Consider the following 24,121-nt stretch of genomic DNA (forward strand, 5'->3'; position numbering starts at 1 on the left):
TACTGGATAACACGAATATAGCTGCTAACCATTAATATATGCATCTAACATGAGTACGTATATACTAAATACTAGGTTAATATCCGCGTCTTGCGCGAGAAGAACATTGTATATTTAAATTATTTTTATATATTATATGTTCAGTTTTATATTATAAAATAATTAATATATATATATATATATATATGTATATATATTGGATTTATAAGAAGTCAATAACTATTACTTATATAATTAAATTGGTGCGAATACGTAAAATTTGTTTTTAATCCAAACAATTACCTTTTATATTTTATATTGTATATAATTAAATTTAAATAATATATACATATATACATATATACATAGATACATAGTATATTTTTAATCTTGATATATGTTAAATAATATATTTTATTCATTTGGTTTTTTGATGATTTGTATATTTTTATAATAAAAACTTTAAAATTATTGATAACAAAATTTTCATTATGCGATGTTTAAAAGTTTTGGTAATTTATAATCTTAAGAAACATTGAATGAAAATTTTAAAATTTAAATATTAAGTTGTCAGTATTTGTTCAGAGCTTCTACAAAAAAAAATGTTTAAAGTAAATTTCAAAACTAAAATATTTATGTATTTTTAATGGTATATAGTTTAATTTAAAAGATATTAATATATATATATATATACCTTTTTTTTTTAATCTTGATATTTATTAAATGAGACTTCCTAATTATATAATTTTGTAATTATTTTTTGTCATAAAAAAATTAAACCATGGATCATAAAATTTTAATGTGAGACTTTAAAAGAAATTTAAAATATAATATAATAAAAATCTAAAGTTTTATTATATGTTTAATGTGATTTTTTAATTTATTTAAATAACTTAAAGTTAAACAAAAAGGATAGAGGGTGCATTAATTTGTATCAAATCTTTATTATTTGAAATCATTAATTGTCATATATACTTTACCAACAGTAGGAAATTATGTAATTTCTATTTAAGGAAATAATTAAAAACATTAATAATTAATTTATGGTTAGTGTAATAAAACCTTATTATATATTTAGATGGACCAATATATTTCTCTAAGAATTTTAAGAATCATTGTGGTGATGACACATGGTCATTTCATAAGTTTAAGTTGTAATGCTCCTCTTTTAATATATATAGGAGATTAGGCTTAACGGATAACAATTTGTTAAGAAATGGAACAACCGCGTTAAGTGGTTAAGTAATATTAAAATAATAAGTTTACTGGATAAAAAACAGACATATTTAACAAGATTACATACATATTTATAAATAAGTTACGATTTAACCAATGGATTAGGTTATCGTCTATGAAGACATATTGCAGCTTGGATTGGAATCGGTAATGGTATAACCTGCATTTTAACTTATAAATCGCCAACCATTATGTTAGGCATCTAACATGGTTACTTATAAATTAGATATTAGGACCAAAAATTTGTGATCTAGGCAATGAGTACAATTTTTTTTCTAGTTTTACGGGTGAAGGGGGTCTAAAACTACTTTGATGGAAATATATTTTATTTTAGTATCATATATAAATATTAGTATTCACTAGTGAACATATTAGACTGTATATATTATGTTATGTGTGTAGTTTCTTGGCATAAAGTGAACATAATTTAATCAAAACAGATGGAGGTATCACCTAACAACGTATATTAGCTGTTATACATTTGTTCATATATATATGCTAAGAAACAAATGGATATATATATATCTTGAAAAATATACGAGTTTATCTTCTCTCTGGTGACTATTCCTCTGTGCTCACTGTTAAGATATGTATAGATAAGTCCTAAGGTTGTGCAGAATAATATGTAGATAATGATGTAAGTATTATAGATAAGTACCAATATTGTTGGGAAAGATCTCACGTATGTATATATGGAGACCCTCTCCTAATGGAATACCAACACAGTTTACCTAAAGCTCTTGTTTACTTTACATGGTATCAGAGCCAAACACATTTTAAATTTTTTTAGATTTTTCGATCAAACATGGGAGAGAAATCTGAAACAGCAGTTGCTGTAGTTAAGAAAATACCTTCGCCATATGTGCTCTCGTCGTCTGACAATCCAGGAATTGCGATCTCTCCGGTACAGCTCACTGGCGAGAACTATGCTGAATGGGCCTCCGAGTTGGAGAATGCCTTACGTGCTAAGCGTAAATTTGGTTTCATTGATGGAACTCTACCAAGACCGTCAGCTGAGTCTGATGATCTTGACGCGTGGAATACGGTGAATTCCATGATAATTGGGTGGATAAGGGCTTCAATAACGCCCAAGATCCGCTCGACCGTGACGTTCACGTCAGATGCTCACAAGTTGTGGGGTGACTTGATGCAACGGTTCTCGATCGGGAATGCGGTTCGTGCTCATCAGATACGGGCAAAGCTAGCAGCGTGCAAACAAGATGGTATGAGTGTTATGGATTATTTCGGGAAGCTGTCCATTAGGTGGGAAGAGTTGCTCACCTACAAACCCTTGCCAAAGTGTACCTGTTCTGCCTTGCAGAATATTGTGAAGGAACATGAAGAGGAGCGTGTTCATCAGTTCTTAATGGGACTTGATGAAGTTAGGTTTCGAAACGTGGTGACAAACATAATCTCAATGGAGCCTCTTCCTAATCTCAACAACGTTTATCAACGAGTGGTTCGTGAAGAAAGAAGGTTGTCTTCAACACGGACATATGCTAAAACAGAGGCAGTTGGTTTTAGTGCCAAAACAGAACAGGAACTGGTGACCAGTTTCAATACAACTGCTTTGTCTTGTGGACGTTCTGCGCTTGTGTGCTCGCATTGTGGTCGCGGTGGCCACGATAAGAAGGAGTGCTGGCAGATTATTGGCTTTCCTGATTGGTGGTTGGAAAAGAATCCGAATCAAGCTGATCGTGGAAACAGAGGATCAAGAGGCAGAGGAGGATCTTCTATGCGGGGTCGAGGAGGACGAGGAAACTCTGCTTAGCAGCAACAGTCTCAGTACCGGTCTAATGCTGCACAAGCACCACCAGCGACTGGTGCTTTCCCGCCGTTTACTCCCGAGCAATGGGCTTCACTTACGCAGTTGCTCGAACAACAAAAACCTATGCCTATTCCTGATCGTTTGAACGGTAAGGTTCAAACCGGTGAAGTAATACTTGACTCAGGAGCATCACACCACATGACTGGTGACATTCATGTTCTCGAATCAGTAAAATTTATTCCACCAGTCCCTGTCTCGTTTGTTGATGGGAGTGTGGTGTATGCAACCAAGTGTGGTTGTTTGTCTCTATCTAAAGATATATCCTTGGAGAATGTGTTATTTGTTCCAAGCTTGAACTGCAATTTGTTGTCTGTTGCTAAGATGTTAAACCAAACTGGTTGTTTCGCAGTTTTCACTGACACATTGTGCATATTGCAGGACCGTTTTACGAGGACCCTGATTGGAGCCGGTGAAGTAAAGAATGGTGTTTATGTTTATCGGGGAGTGACGACCGCTAGGAGTCACAGAGTGAGAGCCGCAGAGGATCAAGCTTTGTGGCACAGGCGTTTGGGGCATCTTGCTTATGGTGTTTTAGGATTTTTACCTTTTATTGTTGGTGTTAAGAACATTCATGAAAAGTTTGGTGGATGTGAAGTATGTTTTAAGTCGAAACAAACTCGAGAAGTTTTTAATGAAAGTTATAATAAAGCATCTGAAAGTTTTGGTTTGATTCACGTAGACCTCTTGGGTCCTTACAGAGCTCGTTCATCGTGTGGTGCAACTTATTTTTTGACGATCGTTGACGATTATTCACGGGCCGTGTGGATTTTCTTGTTACTTGAGAAAAGCGAGGTTCGCACGGTACTGCCAAATTTTTGTACCATGGTTCATTGGCAGTTTGGAAAGCTTGTTAAAATAGTTCGATCAGATAATGGATCGGAGTTCCTATGTCTATCACACTATTTCAGAGAGAATTGTATTCTCCATCAGACTTCGTGTGTGGCAACTCCTCAGCAGAACGGGAGAGTTGAGAGGAAACACAAGCACATCTTGAATGTGTCTAGATCATTATTGTTCCAGTCGAATTTACCCACAAAGTTTTGGGGGGGAAAGTGTACTGACAGCTGCTCATGTGATTAACTGAACACCTTCTAGCCTGTTGCACGGAAAGTCTTCCTACGAGTGCTTATATGGAGAGAAGCCTTCTTATGCTACCATCAAGACGTTTGGGTGTTTATGTTATGCTAGTAAGTACACTAGAGATAAAGACAAGTTCGGGGAGAGGAGCCGAATGTGTATCTTTGTAGGGTATCCTTACGGAAAGAAGGGGTGGCGTTTGTATGATCTTGAGACCAAAGAGTTTCTGGTGTCACAAGATGTTGTCTTTGTTGAGACGAGTTTTCCTTATTGTGAAGAAGAAACCGAAGCCTCTGTTCCGATCCCCATTACTACTGCTCCTGCTGATGACGGTCTTGAGTCCAAGGGGAGTGGTGATGACAGTCTTGAATCCAAGGGGAGCAGTGAAACAACGGTTGAAGCACCAGTAATACCAGCAGTCGAAACAGAAGCTACGGTACCAGTCGAGTCTGTGACACAAGAAGAAGTAACAAATGTCGCAGGTCCTGTTGAGTTAGGAAGAGGACACCGTCAAAAATCCACTTCTGTTCGTCTAAAAGACTATGTCACTTACAATGCCACTGCATTGACAACCCCCGATAAACATACATCTTCTAAGTTAACCGGTTCCGGGTCTTCTGAAATGCGTCCAGGTATCCTCTATCCCATTGAACACTGCATTACAGACGACATGTTTTCTACGTATCACCGTGTGTTCTTAGCAGCGGTATCAGCTGGGGTTGAGCCGAAAAGTTTCAAAGAAGCGATGGAGGATGAGATCTGGCGCAATGCGATGTCTAGCGAAATCACGTCTCTTAAAGGCCAACGGACATGGGATCTTACACATCTTCCACCAGGAAAAACCGCTCTTACAAGCATGTGGGTCTATAACTCAAATTCAATGCCGATGGTACGATAGAAAGAGCAAAAGCACGAGTTGTGGTGTGTGGGAACATACAAGTCAAATGAGTAGATTATGGTGAGACATTTGCTCCTGTAGCTAAGATCACGACGGTCCGTACTCTGTTTTAAATTGCTGCCGTTAAAGGATGGGAGGTTCATCAAATGGATGTGTGCAATGCATTCCTCCATGGCGACCTAGAGGAGGAAGTCTATATGCGACCGCCACCAGGGTACAAGACTGATGATCCAACGCTGGTTTGCAGGCTTCGCAAGTCCTTGTATGGGCTCAAACAGGCTCCCCGGTGTTGGTTCGCAAAGTTGAGTCAAGCGCTGTTAAAGTTTGGTTTCATACAATCTTACGAAGACTCCTCGCTATTCACTTACATCAGAGGCAAAGACAGTGTGCGAGTCCTTATATATGTCGACGATCTGATCATATGCAGTAGTGACTTAACTATGTTGGTGAAGTTTAAGGAGTATCTCTGCAACTGTTTTCGTATGAAAGACCTTGGGAAAGCTAAGTATTTTCTAGGTATTGAAGTAGCAAGAGGGACAGGTGGTTTCTTCCTCTCACAAAGAAAGTACGTTTTGGATATCATTGCAGACGCTGGACTTCTTGGGTGCAAACCTCTGTCCATTCCGGTGGAGCAGAATCACTCGTTACTCTCTGATGATAGTCCTTTTTATGAAGAACCAGTTCGTTTTCGACGTGTGGTGGGTCGTCTGGTTTACTTAACCATCACACGTCCGGAGCTTTGCTACGCAGTGCTGTGTTGTCGCAGGTCATGCACTAACCTCGCCGAGGTCACTGGGATGTTGTGGTGAGAGTCCTTCGATACCTTAAAAGAACGCCTGGTCAAGGCATTATGTTAACTTCCGAGAGTTCGCTTCGAGTACAAATCTGGTGCGACTCTGACTGGAACTCATGTCCTCGCACTCGGCGATCTCTATCTGCGTTTGTGGTCCAGATTGGTGGCTCGCCGGTCGTGTGGAAAACTAAGAACAGGATACCGTATCGCATTCGTCCGCAGAAGCTGAGTATAGGGCCATGTCCGATGCCCTTAAGGAACTGAAGTGGATGAAGCGATTGCTCGTGGACTTTGGAGTTTACCAGAATGGTCCAATGGACATGTATTGTGATAGAAAGTCAGCAATATATATCGCAGCTAACCCAGTGTTTCATGAACGAACGAAGCACATTGAGTCCGATTCTCATGCTGTACGAGATGCTGTGAAGAGTAAGCTTATAACTACACGACATGTGCGGACTACAGAGCAGCTGGCTGATATACTTACCAAAGGTTTGGGAAGATATAGCTTTGACTACATTCTGTCCAAGTTGGGAGTTTGTGACTTACACTCTCCAACTTGAAGGGGAGTGTTAAGATATGTATAGATAAGTCCTAAGGCTGTGGAGAATAATATGTAGATAATGATGTAAGTATTATAGATAAGTACCAATATTGTTGGGAAAGATCTCACGTATGTATATAAGGAGACCCTCTCCTAATGGAATACCAACATAGTTTACCTAAAGCTCTCCATGATTCACCAGTGATTATGGCGGAGACACGTCGTTAAAGCTACATGTGACACTCACAATCTCTTGGGGAGACATCCGTACCTGGAACGAACTAGAACAATATCTTGATTACTTCTTTATTTTCATCATCTGCACAATCTTGTCAACACTATGCATCATTCCCACACAACTTTGGTTTCAACTAGCATGCAGCTTCTTACATCATCAACTTTAAACATTACTTTCATGTAAAACATTAAACCCATAATTAACTCAGATTCTAAGCTCTCCTAGTCTATACAATTATCGTCAATATTTCAGGAAAATTAAACCTATAGCTAAAGACATCATACATATAGCCAATTTAACCAAGTATATATAATTTCAGTTAACAGTTAAGAGAAAAGTTAAAGTCTATTTTATGTTATTAACATGTTAATAAACAATAGAAGTTAACGTCTTATGTTTTCAGCTATAAATAATGGGCACAATATATGTTAGCATCTAACTAAGTAGATATCGTCTATAGTTATAAATATCAAATATAAGATAAGTTACCAATTAACTAATATCATGACCAAGTTGGAGGATGCCAACAAGTAGCTAAGCAATATCTTTTCAGCTAAGTTTAAGAGAAAAGATAAAGTCTACGTTATATTGGTAACATGAAAATTAGACGGTAGAAGTTAACAACTCAAGCTTTCGTCTATTAGTAATGAGACAATATATGTTGATATCTAATTAAGTAGATGTTGCTTCCTGGAATGAATAACACTCAATATAATTCAAACCTCGTAACTAAGAAAATAGATAACTAGAGACTTAAGACGTAACTTACATTCGTTGTAGAGATGTCAAACATGTTTACCCATCTCGTTCCGTTCCGTACCGCGGTGGGTTAGTCGTCGAGCGAGTCACAACGGGCCTGTCCCGCACGGACTGTGGTCTTCAAAATGCCGGCCCAAACCCGTACCGCAGAATATATAGGCATTCGCGGGCCGTCCCGCGGGATGTCTCCTTATCAAACCGCCTGTTACAACTTCTTTCATGAATGTTCAAGTAAAAGAGTTGTGTAAGAGAGTTGAATAGAGCTCATTAAAGCCTTATCAAAATCAATGCCACAAAGCTCCGTTTGTGAACCATTCTTGAGTTAAAAGCATTCTTTTGTTATCAGTATAAGCTTTTATTAAGTTTGAATCTGATTGATATGTTGTCTTTGTAATAATTTGGCTCAAGTGTTGTATATCTTCATCAAACCATTTTTTTTTTAATTATTTGGATTGCAAAAAAAATCGTAAATCACTTTGCCAAATTATACAAGTGACGTGATATACAACTAACTTTTCTCCTAAACAACACCATTGTAACCAAATTTAATTTAAGAAAAACACCACTTCACAGTAGTGAAAACAAAACCAATCAACTTAAACAAGAAATATCACATTGTAATAAAGTAATTCATAGTTGTGTGTAATAAAAAGAGAAAACCAAATCAAAACACCACCAGAGCTCGAATCGTCATCGCTGAAGCTGGAGTCGTCATCCCCGGAGCTCGAATCATCATCACCGGAGCTCTAATCATCATCGCCAGAACTTCTTATGTTTTCTGGGGGGAAAGTCACAAGAATCGCTTTCTTCTCACTCTCTTTCTCGTTTTTTCAGGTAACATAAGAAATGAAGGAAAAAAATACGGGTCCATGTACACGCATGACCCGTTTCGGCCCATCCCGCAAAAGGCCTAGTCTCGCAAAGACCCGTCCCGTGAGGCCCGCAAATTTACGGGCATAGAAAACCTCGTCCCAATACTGTTTCGCAACAGTCTTTACGGACCAGGCCCGCGGTCCAGGTCCATGATTGTCATCTCTAATTCGTTGTCTAGGTTTTCGGTGTCCCATGGGTTCATACTTAATTTGACATGTGCCACTCACAAACTCTTGACAACTGGTGACACTCATGAACTCTTGAAGAGACATGCATAGTGTTTCCCTGACGAACATAAACCAAATCTCATATTTTTCTTCAACAATCCGAAGAAGAAAAAAATAGAGCATGAAACTGAAACTGTGAAAGAAGACAATTGGAAAAAAATGGAAATTAGAAAGGTTATATAGTTCATATTTACAGAAAACGATATTAAACTAGGGAAAATGGAGATTATCAAAAATAAAAAGGTTATATAGTTGATACTTACATAAGATGCTCGCGGATGTCTTTCGCTTGGGAAAGATATGTCTCTTGAATACAAAAAGCTATTTTTTAAGATATGTGAATAGAGACTTTTCACTTATTTTTTCAGTCTTTGTATATAGTAGGTATAGTAATTATATCAAGATATACGTACTTACATCTTCTTATTTCTGACAGCAAATCTATCATATGATTACATAGCATTATAGGAGAATATGGGTGTTTTGGGTTTAATAAAAAGTGCATAATGGTCTAAACAGGAAACATGTATTTAGCTAATTTTGGTTTCTTCCGTGTATGTCCCATCTAATTTCTCTATATAAAATAACAAAGTGATTTTTTGTGCTCATGCAAAGACATATATTTTTACAAAATAAATATATTATAAAATTATTAATATCTAATTTAAATTGTAATTATTTTATGAATAATATTATATTATTTTAATTAGATATGAAATTTGAATATATAATATCTAGTTGAATTGATTATTACTTTGCTATATTGAACTTTATTTATTTCTCTAAGTTTAACCATAATATTTTTTGTGCTGCGATAGATTTAAATTTTATTAGTTTTTTTCTGCATTTAGACTTTTGAGTTGGGCATAAAAACTTAGATTGTTTAAGTTACTCATTGCGGGTTATATTGAGTTACACATATTTCTTCAAATTAAAGCACTATTACTTTTGATTCTAGTTGAACTAAGTTTTATTAGTTTTATTTCATTAATTTAGTTCTTCATTTGAAATATGTATATATCCAGATTTCATGTGTATTTCTCATTATAGGTGAAGTGTCATACATCTTTATCTTCTATATTTTTCCAGCTCAATGGTATGCTTTCTATAATCTTCGCATCTTTGGGATCCACAAAAGACTAAATTGCCTGTAAATTCAATGTTTGCGAAGTTACGTTGATAAAAGATTCCACTGTAAGATCAGGGTAAAGGTTGTGTTGATTTCTATTTGATGGTCTCGGGCGAGAGATTAGAAGCAAAGGATTATTCCATACTGAATCCAACCTTTTTGATTAGTCTTTAGCTAACCAAAGATCTAGCAGAGACGATACTGCGCCAGCCATATGACGATGAATATGATCTAATCGGTTCACGGGGTGAGTCCTTCCTAAAGTACCGTCCTTTGAATACGAGAGGAAATAATGCATTTGGTTTCTCTATCAAGTGCCAAAATTGCTTTCCAATTATGGCCGTGTTGAAATCCGTAAGATCTTAAACCCCAGCCATCCTTCATCCTTACGATTATATAATTTGTCCCATGATTTCCAGTGCATGCCTTTTGTATTTCCCTATGAACTGAACCAAAATTGTGCCACTGCACTCGTCAATTTATTTGTTACGACCTTTGGTAGACGAAAACAAGACATTACGTGATTTGGTAAAGCAGTAAATGCTGATTTTATAATCACTTTGTTTCCCCATTTGGTGAATAATTGAAAAGTCCATCCATTAACCCGATTATTTAAACGGTGTTAGATAAAAACAAAAACTTTTGTCTTTGATCCCCCAAATTTTATCGCATTCCCAAATATGAACCATCCCACATATGTTCTAAATCCCTAAAATATCTCGAAGCTTCTGCCGAATGGGTTCCTCAATCTTATGTCCAAATTGAATTTGGAAATTTATCAGTTGGCCCGATGTTGCCTCATACTCCTTTAAAATCCTGATAATAGTTTGACACTCATCTTTTTGTGCCTTAATAAAAAAAAGACTATCATCTGCAAATAGCAAATGAGATATCGAATCGAAGGGCAGACCCTTGCAACCTTTATTCATGTTAGTTGTTTCTCTCTCTCTCTCAGCTTTTTTAATGTTCGCAATTTGGGACGCTTTCCTCATATATGTTTTTATGGCCATAAACTTGTTATGGCATGACTTATTAGTCCTTAAACCATGAAAATCTATTGTGATATAAGGATATTTTCCGAAATCAACTTCCAGCTACAAAACCAAACCCGATTGTGTTTTCGAAATAAGTGTGGGTAGGCAGGCCTTAAATTTCTTGCATAACACCTTAGAAAAAATCTTATATCCTACATTGCGTAGACTAATCGGCCGTAGATCCGTCATCCTTCAAGGCCTCTCCGTTTTAGGAATGAGAAAAATATTTGTAATGTTTAACCTTGTATCCATTATCCGTGAGAGCAAGAAATTATTGACCATATCATTCAGGTCATTCTTTATAATAGGCCAAGAGTGCTGGAAGAAAAGTGATGTCATGCCATCCGGCCCATGGGCTTTTTCTGGGTGCATCATAAACAAAGTTTGTCTTACCTCTTCTTCTATTGCTATCCTAATCAACCGCTGATTCATCTGATAAGTGATGCTTGGTGTGATCTCTTCCAAAAAACTTTCAAAATCTGAGAGAGAAGTGGTACTGAATAGATTATCAAAATAGTCCACTGCAACCTTTTCTACTTCTTTTTCCCCTGTTATCCAATATCCATATGCATCGTGTAAACCGACAATCCTATTGCGAGTACGGCGTTGTTTCCTTAAAGCATGATAAAAGTTGGTGTTTAGATCTCTTGATGTATGCCACATAGTTCTTCTCTTTTGTTGCCAGGATTCCTTCTCATCCTTGTACACTTCATGTAGTTTCCTAGAGACATCCATTATTTCCTCCTGAGTTCTATTGTTATCGGTTTGTATTTCTTCCAAATTTTGTTGAAGCTCGCTAATTTTCTCTTTCCCATATGGTGTATTATTCTTACGCCATCTAGCAATTTCATAACGACAATTACTAACTTTTGTAACAAAATTCTTCGAACTGCCTTCCTCTGAATCTACACAGCCTCTACCAATGGATTCCGTTAAACCATCTTGTCCAATACATCTTTTATCAAACCAAAATTGACTCTGTTGTCTGGGTACTTTATCCTCACGATAAGCCATTACTAGCCGATGATCAGATCCTTCCAATCCTAAATATTCTGAAATCTATGTTATCATTAGGGAGAATTTCATGTTTACCACATTGTTGGTACTATTATTCATGTTTATCTTCATTAAATGGACATTTTTACAAATATCTTCTCCATTATAAAAGACTATTATACCCATTGCTTTATTAATATCTAAATATAAATAATTATTTAAATAAATAATAAAAATAAAAACAAATAAATAATAAAAATAAAAAATATAATAGTTTTTATAGTTTTTAAATTCGAACTTTTTATAATTTTGTTGATAATTTTTTCAATATTTTCTAATTTTCTTTTTGAAACTATTTAAAAAATAATTTCTAAAAATTTAAATATTTACTTAAATATTTATTTAAATCATAAACTTCACCTTCCAAACCTTCTCCCCTCAACTCTAAATCCTAAGTCTATATTAGTTAACTCAAGGGTTATAAGTGTCTAGTTACCTCTTTAAAATTGAAGGTAAATATGTTTAAAGTAAACATGAAAAGTGGTATTAGAAATGTGATTTTTTAGGCAATTTCCCTTACCATTATCCAAAATTATTATTTATTGTGTTATTATCCAAAATTAATAAAAATAGAAAGAATAGTTAATAATATAATAAATGAAATTAATTATTGATTAAGTGTATCAATGACATTAACATGTGTTACTTTTGACGTGGAAGTTCGATTGCGAAAAATCAATTCACAAATAAAATTATAGATTTCGTTTTTATCAGATGAATATTTACTTTTTATTATATATTTCATTTGGAAAAATATAAAAAAAGAAACATATATTAAAAAATTTAAATTGCACAAATTATTAAATAGTTCTTAATAATGGTAATTATATATAATATTTTAATTCATTAAAGATATCTTTGCAATTAACCAACATAAGAATTAACACAGTATTTTTGAGCAGGTTAGTTATTTATGAATATCAAATGAGAGATTTTTTCTTTTTGTCATAAGAAAAAGAAAAAAAATAACTAAACTGCTCAAAAGATTGGCGGCGGCGTCTATATCAAAATTTCTCAAACGATAAAATCTTTTTCTTAGAAAAAGCAGGTGGAATACCCAATACCAACTATTTTATCTCTGTATAAATTAACAGAACAAAAGTTACAAACAATGAATTCCTTTTATAAGTCGGATTTTCCTCTTCTTATTTAAATCGACTTTACTTGTTACCATGTGAATAAAGTTCACTTGTTTCCTTTTCTATTAATAATGAATTGACATATTATTTTAAATAAAAAGAGGATATCTATATAGAGAAGATATCCTGAACAATTTTAGGGTTTTGATTCTCTCTTGGCATATCTCTCGACCACAAAAGCTCTGCCGTTGCACTTTAATTTCTGCATGATGGCCAGGACGATTGACTTTGCGCAAGGATGGAGAAGTATGCAGATTGGTATCACTAAGCTGGAAAAGCATGTGGAAGGACTTCCTGGGCACTCACTTAATAGTGAGCAATATATAAACCTTTACACGACTGTCTACGTTATGTGCACCCAGAAACCTCCTCATGATCACGCAGAGAAGCTTTACAACAAGTACCGTGAAGTAGTTGAGGAATATACTAAGTCGACAGTTTTGCCTGCTCTAAGGAAGACCTATGACGATGAATATATGTTGCTGCGAGTGCTTCTTGAAAGATGTTCTATCCATAAAAAGATGGTTAGACGCCTATCCAGGATCTTCCACTATGTTGACCGTTACTTCGTTGTTCGCAACTCACTCCTATCTCTAGAAGAAGTTGGATTAGCATGCTTCGTTGACATGGTTTATAACACGTTGCAACTCAGGGTCAGAGAAGCTGTGATAGCTATAGTTGATAAAGAACGAGAAGGTGATGATACTGGTATTGATAGGGCGTTACTTGAAAACGTTAAAGACATTTATGTAGAGATTGGAATGGGTAAGATGAAAAGATACGAACAAGATTTGGAGAGCTTCATGCTTGAAGGTACAGCGTCTTACTATTCTCGCAAGGCATCAAGATGGATTCAAGAATATTCTTACTTTGATTACATTCGGAAGTCTGAAGAATGTGTAAAGAAGGAGAAGAAGAGAGTGTCTCACTACCTTTACGCAAGCAGTGAGCCAAAGCTGGTTAAAATAGTAGAGCATGAGTTGTTTGTAGTGTATGCCAACAAGCTTCTTGAGAAAAAGCACTCAGAGTTCAGGGAAATTGCGGGAGGCTTGGAACCTATAACAAACATATTCAAGCAGCATGTTGAAGACACAGATGGTCAAGACACGGCTGCAATCAGAAAAGTGATTGAGGTACATGATAAGTACATAGTCTATGTCACAAAGTGTCTCGAGAATCAAACCATCTTTCACAAGTCCTTGAAAGAGGCATTTAAGTTTTTTTGTAGCAAAGCAGTGTCTGGAAGCTCTTTAAGTGATGAATCACTGGCAACAATTTGTGACAGAATTATAATTCTCAAGAAATGGGCAAGTGAGGAGCTGAGTGATGAAGCTATTGAGAAGGTGGTCAAGTTTCTTGCGTATATAAGTGATGACAAGGATCTTTTTGCAGAGTTTTACAAGAAGAAGCTGGCACGTAGGCTGCTATTGAATCGTGATGCTAGTGATGATCATGAGAGAGGAATCATTACAAAGCTCAAACAACAGTTTGGTGGGAATTTTACTTATAAGATGGAGGGAATGGTGACAGATTTGACATTGTCAAGACAAAACCAAAACAGCTTCGATGAGTATGTAGCCAATAACCCTGCTGCAAAACCAGGGATTGATTTGAGCGTCACTCTTCTTACAACTAGTGTTTGGCCAAGTTACAAAACGTTTGACGTGAATCTACCTAGTGAAATGGTCAAGTGTGTTGAAATTTTCAAAGTGTTTTATGAAACCAAACACAAACGTAGGAAACTTACTTGGCTCCACTCACTAGAAACTTGTCACATCAACGGAAAGTTCGATCAAAAGCCCATTGATTTGATCGTGTCGACTCACCAGGCTGCTGTGCTTCTGCTTTTTAACACAAGGGACAAACTGAACTACACTGACATCCAAACTCAACTGAACCTACGCCATGAAGATCTTGTGTGGGTGCTTCATTCCTTGTCATGTGCTAAATACAAGGTTCTTATCAAGGAGCCAGCCACAGAGACTGTCTCCAAGACTGATGTTTTTGAAGTCAACTCCAAATTTACCTCTAGAACGGGCGGAGTAAAGATTCCTCTCTCTCATGTTGATGAACGGAAGAAAGTTGTTGAATATGTTAATAACGACAGGCGCTATGCAATTGAGGCTTCTATTGTCAGGATCATGAAGGGCAAGAAAGTATTGGGACATGAACAACTTGTTTCTGAATGTGTCAAGCAACTTAGTGGGATGTTCAAGCCTGATGTTAAAGCGATTAAAACACGTATAGAGGAATTAATAGCAAGAGATTATTTGGAGAGGGACAAGATGAATCCTAACATGTTTAGGTACTTGGCTTAGGGAACAAAGCATATATCTGGTAGTCTATTCCATAGGAACACTATCCTAAAAACAATATCATCGTCTTGTTGGTTGTTTAATTTTGCTTTCCTGTTTTTTTTTTAAACACGGTCATGTTTTTTTCTTGGGATGCAATTGACCTTTATGGCGGTTTGTTTTTTGGATATGATTGGAACTGGAGCTGGTTCTAATAAAAAGTCGAGATTATGTTTTCTGGGTCTTCGTTAGCTTTACAAACTGTGTTCTATGATTCTTAACCCTTTTGTTAATAGAGTCACAACTGTATGATTTGGGTTCAGAAACTACAATAAGCTACTTATGGAAATCTGAGTTTTTAGAGTATTATAATAGAATGATACTAAAGCTCTTAATTAATATACCAGATAAATTCACCAATGTGTCCAATAAGCGAGACCATTCATTCACGCTTACATGGAGGTAGCATCAAAGGGTAAAATTCGCCATGATCAGGACAATATATAAAACAGCTAGGACCCAAGATGCACCTGAAAGCTGCTTCGATTCTCTCCATGAGACGACTCATTGCATCTGAGTTGCTTTACAATTTTTGTCACTTTCTATTGATCTTCTTTGGGCTAGAGCCCAATGCTTCACATCCTTAACAGCTTTCTCCACAACTTTGTTTGCTGGAAAAACTTCGTTTTCATAAAAAAAATGATTTTAAGGATAAGTCAAGCAATTTTGGAGATCATTTTAGAGCGTGATTATTGGGAGGTTCTTAGGGTGAGGTTCTTATATTCTGCTAAGAATCCCGCCTCAAGAACACTCCAATAATCATGCTCTTAGTACTAATCTTATATATATATATTGGGCTAATATCCGCGCCTTGCGCGGAGTAATAATGTTCATCAATGTTTTTTTTCAGAATTATCATTTGGTTTTATCTAGGCCTGTTCAATCTGAACTTCGTAACTGTTTTAATATGGGTTTTTTTTCTTCAGATTTTTGATATTTCGGTTTATGAAAATTAGCAACCATATTGTAACTATATCTAATTTGATTTGGTTCGGTTTATATACCAGATTTTTGGTTTATTCGGTTTTATACCAAAAACCATAACTATATTTATCTTTTATAACAAATGTTAAATTTTATGAAAAGAAATCAGATTTATTAAAACATATATATTTATTCCTTAGTCTAACTTTTAAATATAATATTTTCTTTTTATTTAAATAATAAAATAAGAGTAAGAAAATAAAAATATCATAATATTATTATATAATTATATTTTAGCACAATCAGATTTATTAAAACATAAATATTTATTCCTTAGTCTAATTTTTAAATAAAATGTTTTCTTTTTATTTGAATAATAAAATAAGAGTAAGAAAATAATAATATCATAATATTATTATATAATTATATTTTAGCACAAGAAGTTAGCAATAAAAATAAAAATACATTCTAATTAATTTGATGAAAATGAACAAAATAACCATTTTAACTTAAAACAAAATATTAAAAATTAATGTTTTGATTATGGATATCATATTAATAAAATAATTATGTATATATTATTAATATTATTATAAAATTTACATATAAGTATACTAATGTTTTCAATTAATCGATTATTTGGTTTATTCGGTTTAATCGGTTTATATACCAAACCATATTCATATACTGTGGTTTCTTAAAAATAAAAAATTCATTCGGTTTATTCGGTACTACCAATTCCAAACAAATTTCTCTATTTTCATTTTAATTGGTTTGATTTTACCGGATTGAACACCCCTTTAACCTTAATTAATTTTCCATAGGGATATGAAAGTTTTCATATCTGAATTCATGTTAAAAGTAGCCATCAATTTTTTCTGGAATGATGTTTTAGGCTGCTGGTCTTTTTGCGTTGAGGTAGTTGAAATTCTTTAGACGCCGATTTCTCGTGTACATATAGTATGAGATTCTTTAATGACAAATTGTTTCGATATAAATTAGCAAAGATATACAAAATAAATTAACAAAGGTACACAAATTTAATATGGGATGATTTTGTGCCTAACTATTGATATTATACATAAAAATTTAGAAACTTTCTATTGCAAATGAATATTAATTGAGTACACATTATCATTATTACGGTTTGAGTTGCCTTTTTACTCAAACTGAGAAGCTTAGAGACCAAGTTTTTCATTAATAATAACTTTCCTTTTAGTTTTTTACCTTCCTTTTATTTATATTAGCCAAGGAACCCACGCGATATCGCGTGAAAACTCATTTTTTATAAATAAATATATCATATTATAATTTATATCATATTATATAAAAAATAATTTTATTTTCAAAAAAATTCTCATGTCAAAACGTAGAACATATGTGTTTATATTTATTTACAGATAATATTAAAAATGTACATTTTATAATTTTAAATTACAACTAAAATAAAAATACATCAATACTAATAAAATTATACATTTTTTATTATTTTAGGTAAGTTACTCTAAAATTTTAAATTATATCAATTTATAATAAATAAATAAAATTTCTTATTAAACAAAAAATTCTTTTTAAATAAAAAATGTATCATTTACGTTAGACGGTTGTGTTGTCAACGAAAAAGTACGAACGACTCATAACCTAAAAGGTACGAACATGTCTTAAACTAAGGGATACAAACATGATGTGATTCAAGAGGTATGAACTTGTTCCAAGGGGTGGACGAATGTGCCTTGATCGAAGGTATGAATGTGTCATGACCGAAAAAGTGTAAATTGAAATTGAGATCCATAAGACAAAAAGTTTTCGGATGGGTAAAAACAGGCAAAATCTAAGAAATATTAAGAAAATGATATATTCTAATTTGAATAGACTTTTTATGGTGTCGAGAAAAGGTCATAAAAAATAATATATTCTAATCTGGATAGACTTTTTATGTTCTCGAGAAAAGGTCATACTCTTATATCACCATCACCATGGTTGACCTTTAACATTCTCTCAGTGATGTCTTGTTCGCACTTTTTCAGTCACGATCCATTCTTACCTCTTCGGTCATGATTCATTGGAACTCCTTTGGATATGACTCGTTTGCACCCTTTCATTGACGATCCATTAACGTTCTTTCAGTTACGATCCGTTCACACTCATATGGTTACGATCCGTTTACCCCTTTTGGTCACGACACGTTTGCACTTTTTTGTCACAACTCATTTGCAATCTTTCGGTAACGACCATTTGCACCCTTTGGTCACTACCCGTTTGCAATTTTTTGGTCACGATCCATTCGCAACCTTTTGGTCACGACCATTTGTAATCGTTCAAACATGACCATTTGCACCCTTTCGATCATAACCCATTTGCACGTTTTCGTTCATAACACATTTGCACGCTTTCGGTCATAACCCATTTGTACCCTTTTTGTCATGGTCAAGATCTATTCGCATCCTTTCGGTCAGGATTAATTTCGCATCCTTTCGGTCAAGAACCGTTCGCACCCTTTCGTTTATGACAGTTCACAGTCTTTCGGTCACGATCCTTTTGTACATTTTTGGTCAGTATGCATTCACACCCTTTCAGTCACAACACTTTCGCACCCCTTGGATCATGATACGTTTGTACCTCTTGGATCATAGCATGTTCGTACCTCTTAGATTATGATGCGTTCATATCTCTTAAATTACAACACATTTATACCTTTCTGTTGCTGACACTATATAAATATTTATAATTTTTAATCAGTGTTAATATGAAAAGTAAACTTATATGAATTTTTTTGTATTTATTAGTATTGAAATGAAAATTTATGTCTTTTTTGTTTTTACTTTACTTATATCTATATATTAATACTTCATAAATATTTGTAGTTGTTTTAATTTTTTATTTTGGACAGAAAAGATCATACTCTTATATCACTAACATCATGGTTGACCTTTAGCAATCTCTTGGTGATGTTTCGTTTGCACATTTTCAGTAACGATCCATTCTTACCTCTTTGGTCATGATCTATTGACAGTGACACACCTATGGTTACGACTCGTATGCACCCTTTCAATCAAGACCCATTCACACTCTTTCCGTAACAAATCGTTCACACCCTTTCGGTTACGATCCGATCACACCCATTTTTGGTCATGAACCGTTTACACTTTTTCGGTCACAACCCATTCGCAACTTTTTGATCACGACCATTTGCACCCTTTGGTCATGACATGTTTGCAATTTTTCGGTCACGATCCATTCGCAACCTTTCGGTCACGATCATTTGCACCCTTTCAGTCATAACCCATTTGCACCATTTTGGTCACGGTCAAGATCTTTTCCCACCCTTTCAGTCAAGATTAATTTCACATCCTTTCGGTCAAGATCCATTCGCACTTTTTTGTTTAAGATCATTGGCAGCCTTTCGGTCACGGCTGTTTTGTATATTTTTGGTCAAAATACATTCACATCCTTTCGGTCACAAAACGTCCATACTCCTTGGATCATGATATGTTTGTACCTCTTGGATCACAGCACGTTCATACCTCTTAGATTATGATGCGTTCATATCTCTTAAATCACAGCACATTTGTACCTCTTCGTTGATGACACACGTAAATATTTATCACTTTTTTTAATCATTGTTAATATGAAAATTGTGTCTCTTAAGTTTTTTTATGAAAAGTTATTTTTATTAGTATTGAAATAAAAATTTATGTCTTTTTTTTTTACTTTATTCATATATATGAATAGTCACATCTTTCGATTTAAATGTGGTTATTTTGAAATGATACTTATATGAATAGTCACAACTTTTCAATTTAAATAGTCACATCTTTTCAAATTTAAGTGTAATTATTTTGAAATTATAGAAATATGAATAGTCACAACTTTTCATTTAACTAATTACATATTTTACAATTAAATTCTAACTAATGCACAACTCTTGAAACAAATAACAAAAATACACAACTTTAACAATAAATAAAATTCCTATAAAAATACACAACTTTTTAACATTGTTTGGGTTTTTCATGTAAAACATTTAAGAGATGCAACTTTTATGATGCAACTTTTATGTATAAAACTTAAGAGATTCAAATTTTCATATTAATCAATACACTGATTTTTAGAAATAAAACAATTGCAAATATTTGAAAAATATTAATAAATAGATATGAGCAAAATAAAAACGAAAAGACATAATTTTTCATCTCAATACTAATAAATACAACTTTTCATATTAAAATTTAAGAGATGCAACTTTCATATAGATGAATAGTCACATTTTTTTTCAGATTAAAGGTGGTTATTTTAAAATGATAATTATATGAATAGTCACAACTTTTCAATTTAAATAGTTACATCTTTTCAATTTAAAGGTAGTTATTTTGAAGTGATACATATATGAATAGTCACGTTTTTTCATTTAAATAATTACATCTTTTTTAATTTAAATACTAACACTACAAGAAAACTGCGGCATACTGAGGGAAAAAATCGTCGGTATGTCGTCGGAATAAGGCTATTCCGACAACATACCGACGAAAAAAGTCCTCGGAAATAACTCCTCGGAAATTCATTTTTCCTCGGAAATCGCTCGGAAATTTCCGACGGAATTCCGAAGAACTGAATTTCCGAGGAAACTCCGAGGACCACTAGATCGTCGGAAAGTTCCTCGGAATATACCGAGGGAGGACTTCCTCGGTATATTCCGAGGAAATTTCCGATGGTCCAGTCCTCGAAAGTTCCGACGAAATCTTCCTCGGAATTTGCATCGGGAATTTCCGAGGAACGTGGCCCTCGGAAATTTTCGGAAAATTCCAAGAAACATTCCCTCGGATTTTTTTTTAAAATTCCGACGACTTATTCTGAGGAAAAGGTCGTCGGAAATTTCCGAGGGTGCTTTTCCTCGGAATTTCGAAAAAATTAATTTTTAAAATTTTTTTTTTTTTTTTTAAATTAAAATTTGTGAAATTTAAATTCGAAAATATAAAATTAAAATTAAAACTGAAAACATATTAGATAATTCAAAGTTCTACAAATAAAAATAAAACATTCCGAGTTTTTGGTAAAAAAAAAAAAAAACTACGGGTCTTGAATGTTCGGGAACACCTCGTTCGGGTACATCCTCTTCATCATCTCCATCATCTGCTCGTTCAGCCTCTTCTGTGTCTCATAGCCAGCCTGTTGAGCTGCCATCTGGGTCTCCAACGCTGATATCCGATCATCCTTGTCCTTCAGCTGAGCCGTAAGAACTTCTGGATCAACATATGGCGGTGGTGCAGAAGAAGGAGCAGCCGACCGGGAGCGACGACCCAAACCGACCAAACGTCCCTTCTTCATTGGAACCGACTGAAATATAAATAGCCAAATTTTAATAATATAAATTGATCATAAAATAAAAATCAAGAAATAAATAAATTGAACTTTAAAAAAAAAGAACTTACCGATTCAACGATTTTGTTGATTCGAAACCGGGACAAGTTGGTCGAAGACGTCAAAGCGTCATCCTCGGTTTGAAGCTGAGACACTTCGTCTACCACCTGAGTTTGGACCAGGTCGACCACGTCCCTCACAAGACCGTCATCAATCTGGCCAGTCTTCTTGTTGGTATACGCCCTCCTCATTAGGGCGAGATCATCAACCGGCTCGCCATCATTTTCTTCCGCCTTGAAAAAAAACATAAATTAAAGAAACATTAGAAATTAGAAGAAATGCACAATAAATTAAAATTCTGAAACTCAAATAATTGAAGAAAAAGCGGTTGAACTTACCATGCGATCTCCGAGAGTGGCAATAGATTGAGCACCCAAGTTATGCTTGTAGATGCCCTTCCCTTTACGGTCGCTCCTGCGGTTGGTGGAGTTGGTGGAAGAAGTTTCTTTCGTCTCTTCCTTATCCAATGCGCACACAACTCCTTCCAGACCGTGTCGTTCATCGACTTTGGGACCTTTTAATAAAAAAAAAAGAAAATAGTTTAATAAATTAAAAAATAGTTTAATAAATTAAAAAATTGTTTAATAAATTAAATCGAACCTTATTGATTTCCCACTTCTTCTTCCACTCGTGGATCTGCTTCCCATAGTTGTCCACAACTTTATGGACGAAGTGGTGATAGATAAAGAGCGTCTCATCGGAATTCCAGTTGAACTCTTGCTGGAAAAAAAACACAATTAGTAGAAAATTTATATTAAAGATTAAAAATATAAGTAAAAAATTAGAATACTTACCGCAAACTGACGAAACCACAGATGCTGCTTGTCGGTAGGGAAGTGAGTGAAAGTCGGATGTCCCCTGTCGAGGGTCGAGTACATCATACGGTTGATCCATGCGCTGATCCCGTTCCCGGATCGGTTGAACATAATAAAAAGAACAAACGGTTAATAATGAATCCAAATTTAAAGAAAAAAAAAATGTTTAATTACCATGTTTGACCCCGTCAATGTGGATACGGAGTGAGATAGGGAAGATGGTCACGACCGGGCTGTTGAACCAACTACGCAACACTCATCACTCCCGGAGGACCCGGAGGAGCAGGAGCGGATACAGCAGCGGGAGCGAGAGGAGCAGGAGCGGGTGCAGCAGAGGGAGATGTATGGTAGGAGCTGTGGGGCAAAGGGGAATCCTGAAAATAGCTGGAATCCCGAGACTGGCTTCCCGTACCACCACGACCACGACGCTGTCAAGGCCGGGTCTGATCATCATGAGACCTGTAAATTAAAAAAAAAATATTTAATAAATATAGAAATATATAAATTATTTTTTTAAAAAAAAAAATCTCAAATAATAGTTTTTAATCACAAACAAAGATTTATAGATATTAAAAATGTTTAATAAATATATAAAAATAGTTCTAATAAACAAAAAATAGTTTTAATAAATAAAAAATAGTTTAATAATTACAAAAAATAGTTTTAATAATATTATAAATGTTTAATAAATATAGAAATTTATATAATATATATATATATATATTTTTTTTAAAAAAATATCCCAAATAATAGTTTTTAATCACAAAAAAAGTTTTATAGATATTAAAAATGTTTAATAAATATATAAAAATAGTTCTAATAAACAAAAATTAGTTTTAATAAATAAAAAATCGTTTAATAATTACAAAAATAGTTTTAATAATATAAATAAATATATATATATATATATATATATTTTAAATCCTAAATAATAGTTTTTAATAAAAAGTTTTATAGATATTAAAAATGTTTTGTAAAATCCAAAAAATCGAATTTATATACAAAAAACATTTTGTAAAATCCAAAAAATCGAATTTATATACAAAAATTGTTTTGTAAAATACAAAAATCGATTTTATATACAAAAATTAATTTTATAAATAAAAAAAAAATAAAAAAAATTATAAAAAAATTCTAAATATAGAAATTTATATAGTATATATATATATATATATATTATTCAACCAAATCACAATTCTAAACCTATTATACAACCAAATCATAATCCTAACCAATCACCTTAACAAAATCTATCAAAACTACACAAAAACCTAACAAATAGAACCTAAGAGAGTGGGATAGGGTCCTTACATGATTTGTGTAAGAGAAGGGGGAGATCGCCGGAGATATCGTCGGATTTCAGTGGAAATCGCCGGAGGAGTCGCGCAAAGGAAGAAGAGAGAAACGGGGAAGAAGAATTCCGTCGGAATTCTAATTTCAATTTTCGTGAAATATTTGCCCGGTTAAATGAAAATATTCTGAGGAAATTCCAACGGATAGTAAAATATCCGTCGAAATTCCCTCAGAATATTCTGAGGAAATACCGAGGAACTAGTGTTTGGGGTTTCAAAACATCAATTTTTTTTGCCGTTTTTCATTTCTTATACAATTGTAATGCATATCATTGAGGATTCTTTGTATAGATAAGCATAAACCATGAAATAAAAAATTTCAAAACGAATTGAAAGTATTCCCTTTACCGTTCATTAAAGTGTATAAGTGTTTCTCTTATGTTATGGGGATTTCGTTCATACAATCGGAAAAGTGTTTATTATAGGGTAAGGAACAAATTTTTGACTT

General features: G+C 34.2%; 1 protein-coding gene across 1 annotated transcript; it reads left to right on the plus strand.

Moving 5' to 3' along the window:
* The first annotated feature begins 9,235 nt into the window (after positions 1-9,235).
* Positions 9,236-16,292, plus strand: LOC106351781 (cullin-1-like). The gene has a single exon (XM_048760620.1). The coding sequence runs from the start codon at positions 13,017-13,019 to the stop codon at positions 15,126-15,128; it is 2,112 nt and encodes a 703-aa protein (XP_048616577.1). The 5' UTR covers positions 9,236-13,016; the 3' UTR covers positions 15,129-16,292.
* The last annotated feature ends 7,829 nt before the right edge of the window (positions 16,293-24,121 follow it).

Source organism: Brassica napus, chromosome C6 (genome assembly GCF_020379485.1).
Source record: "Brassica napus cultivar Da-Ae chromosome C6, Da-Ae, whole genome shotgun sequence".
Classification (NCBI taxonomy): Eukaryota; Viridiplantae; Streptophyta; class Magnoliopsida; order Brassicales; family Brassicaceae; genus Brassica; species Brassica napus.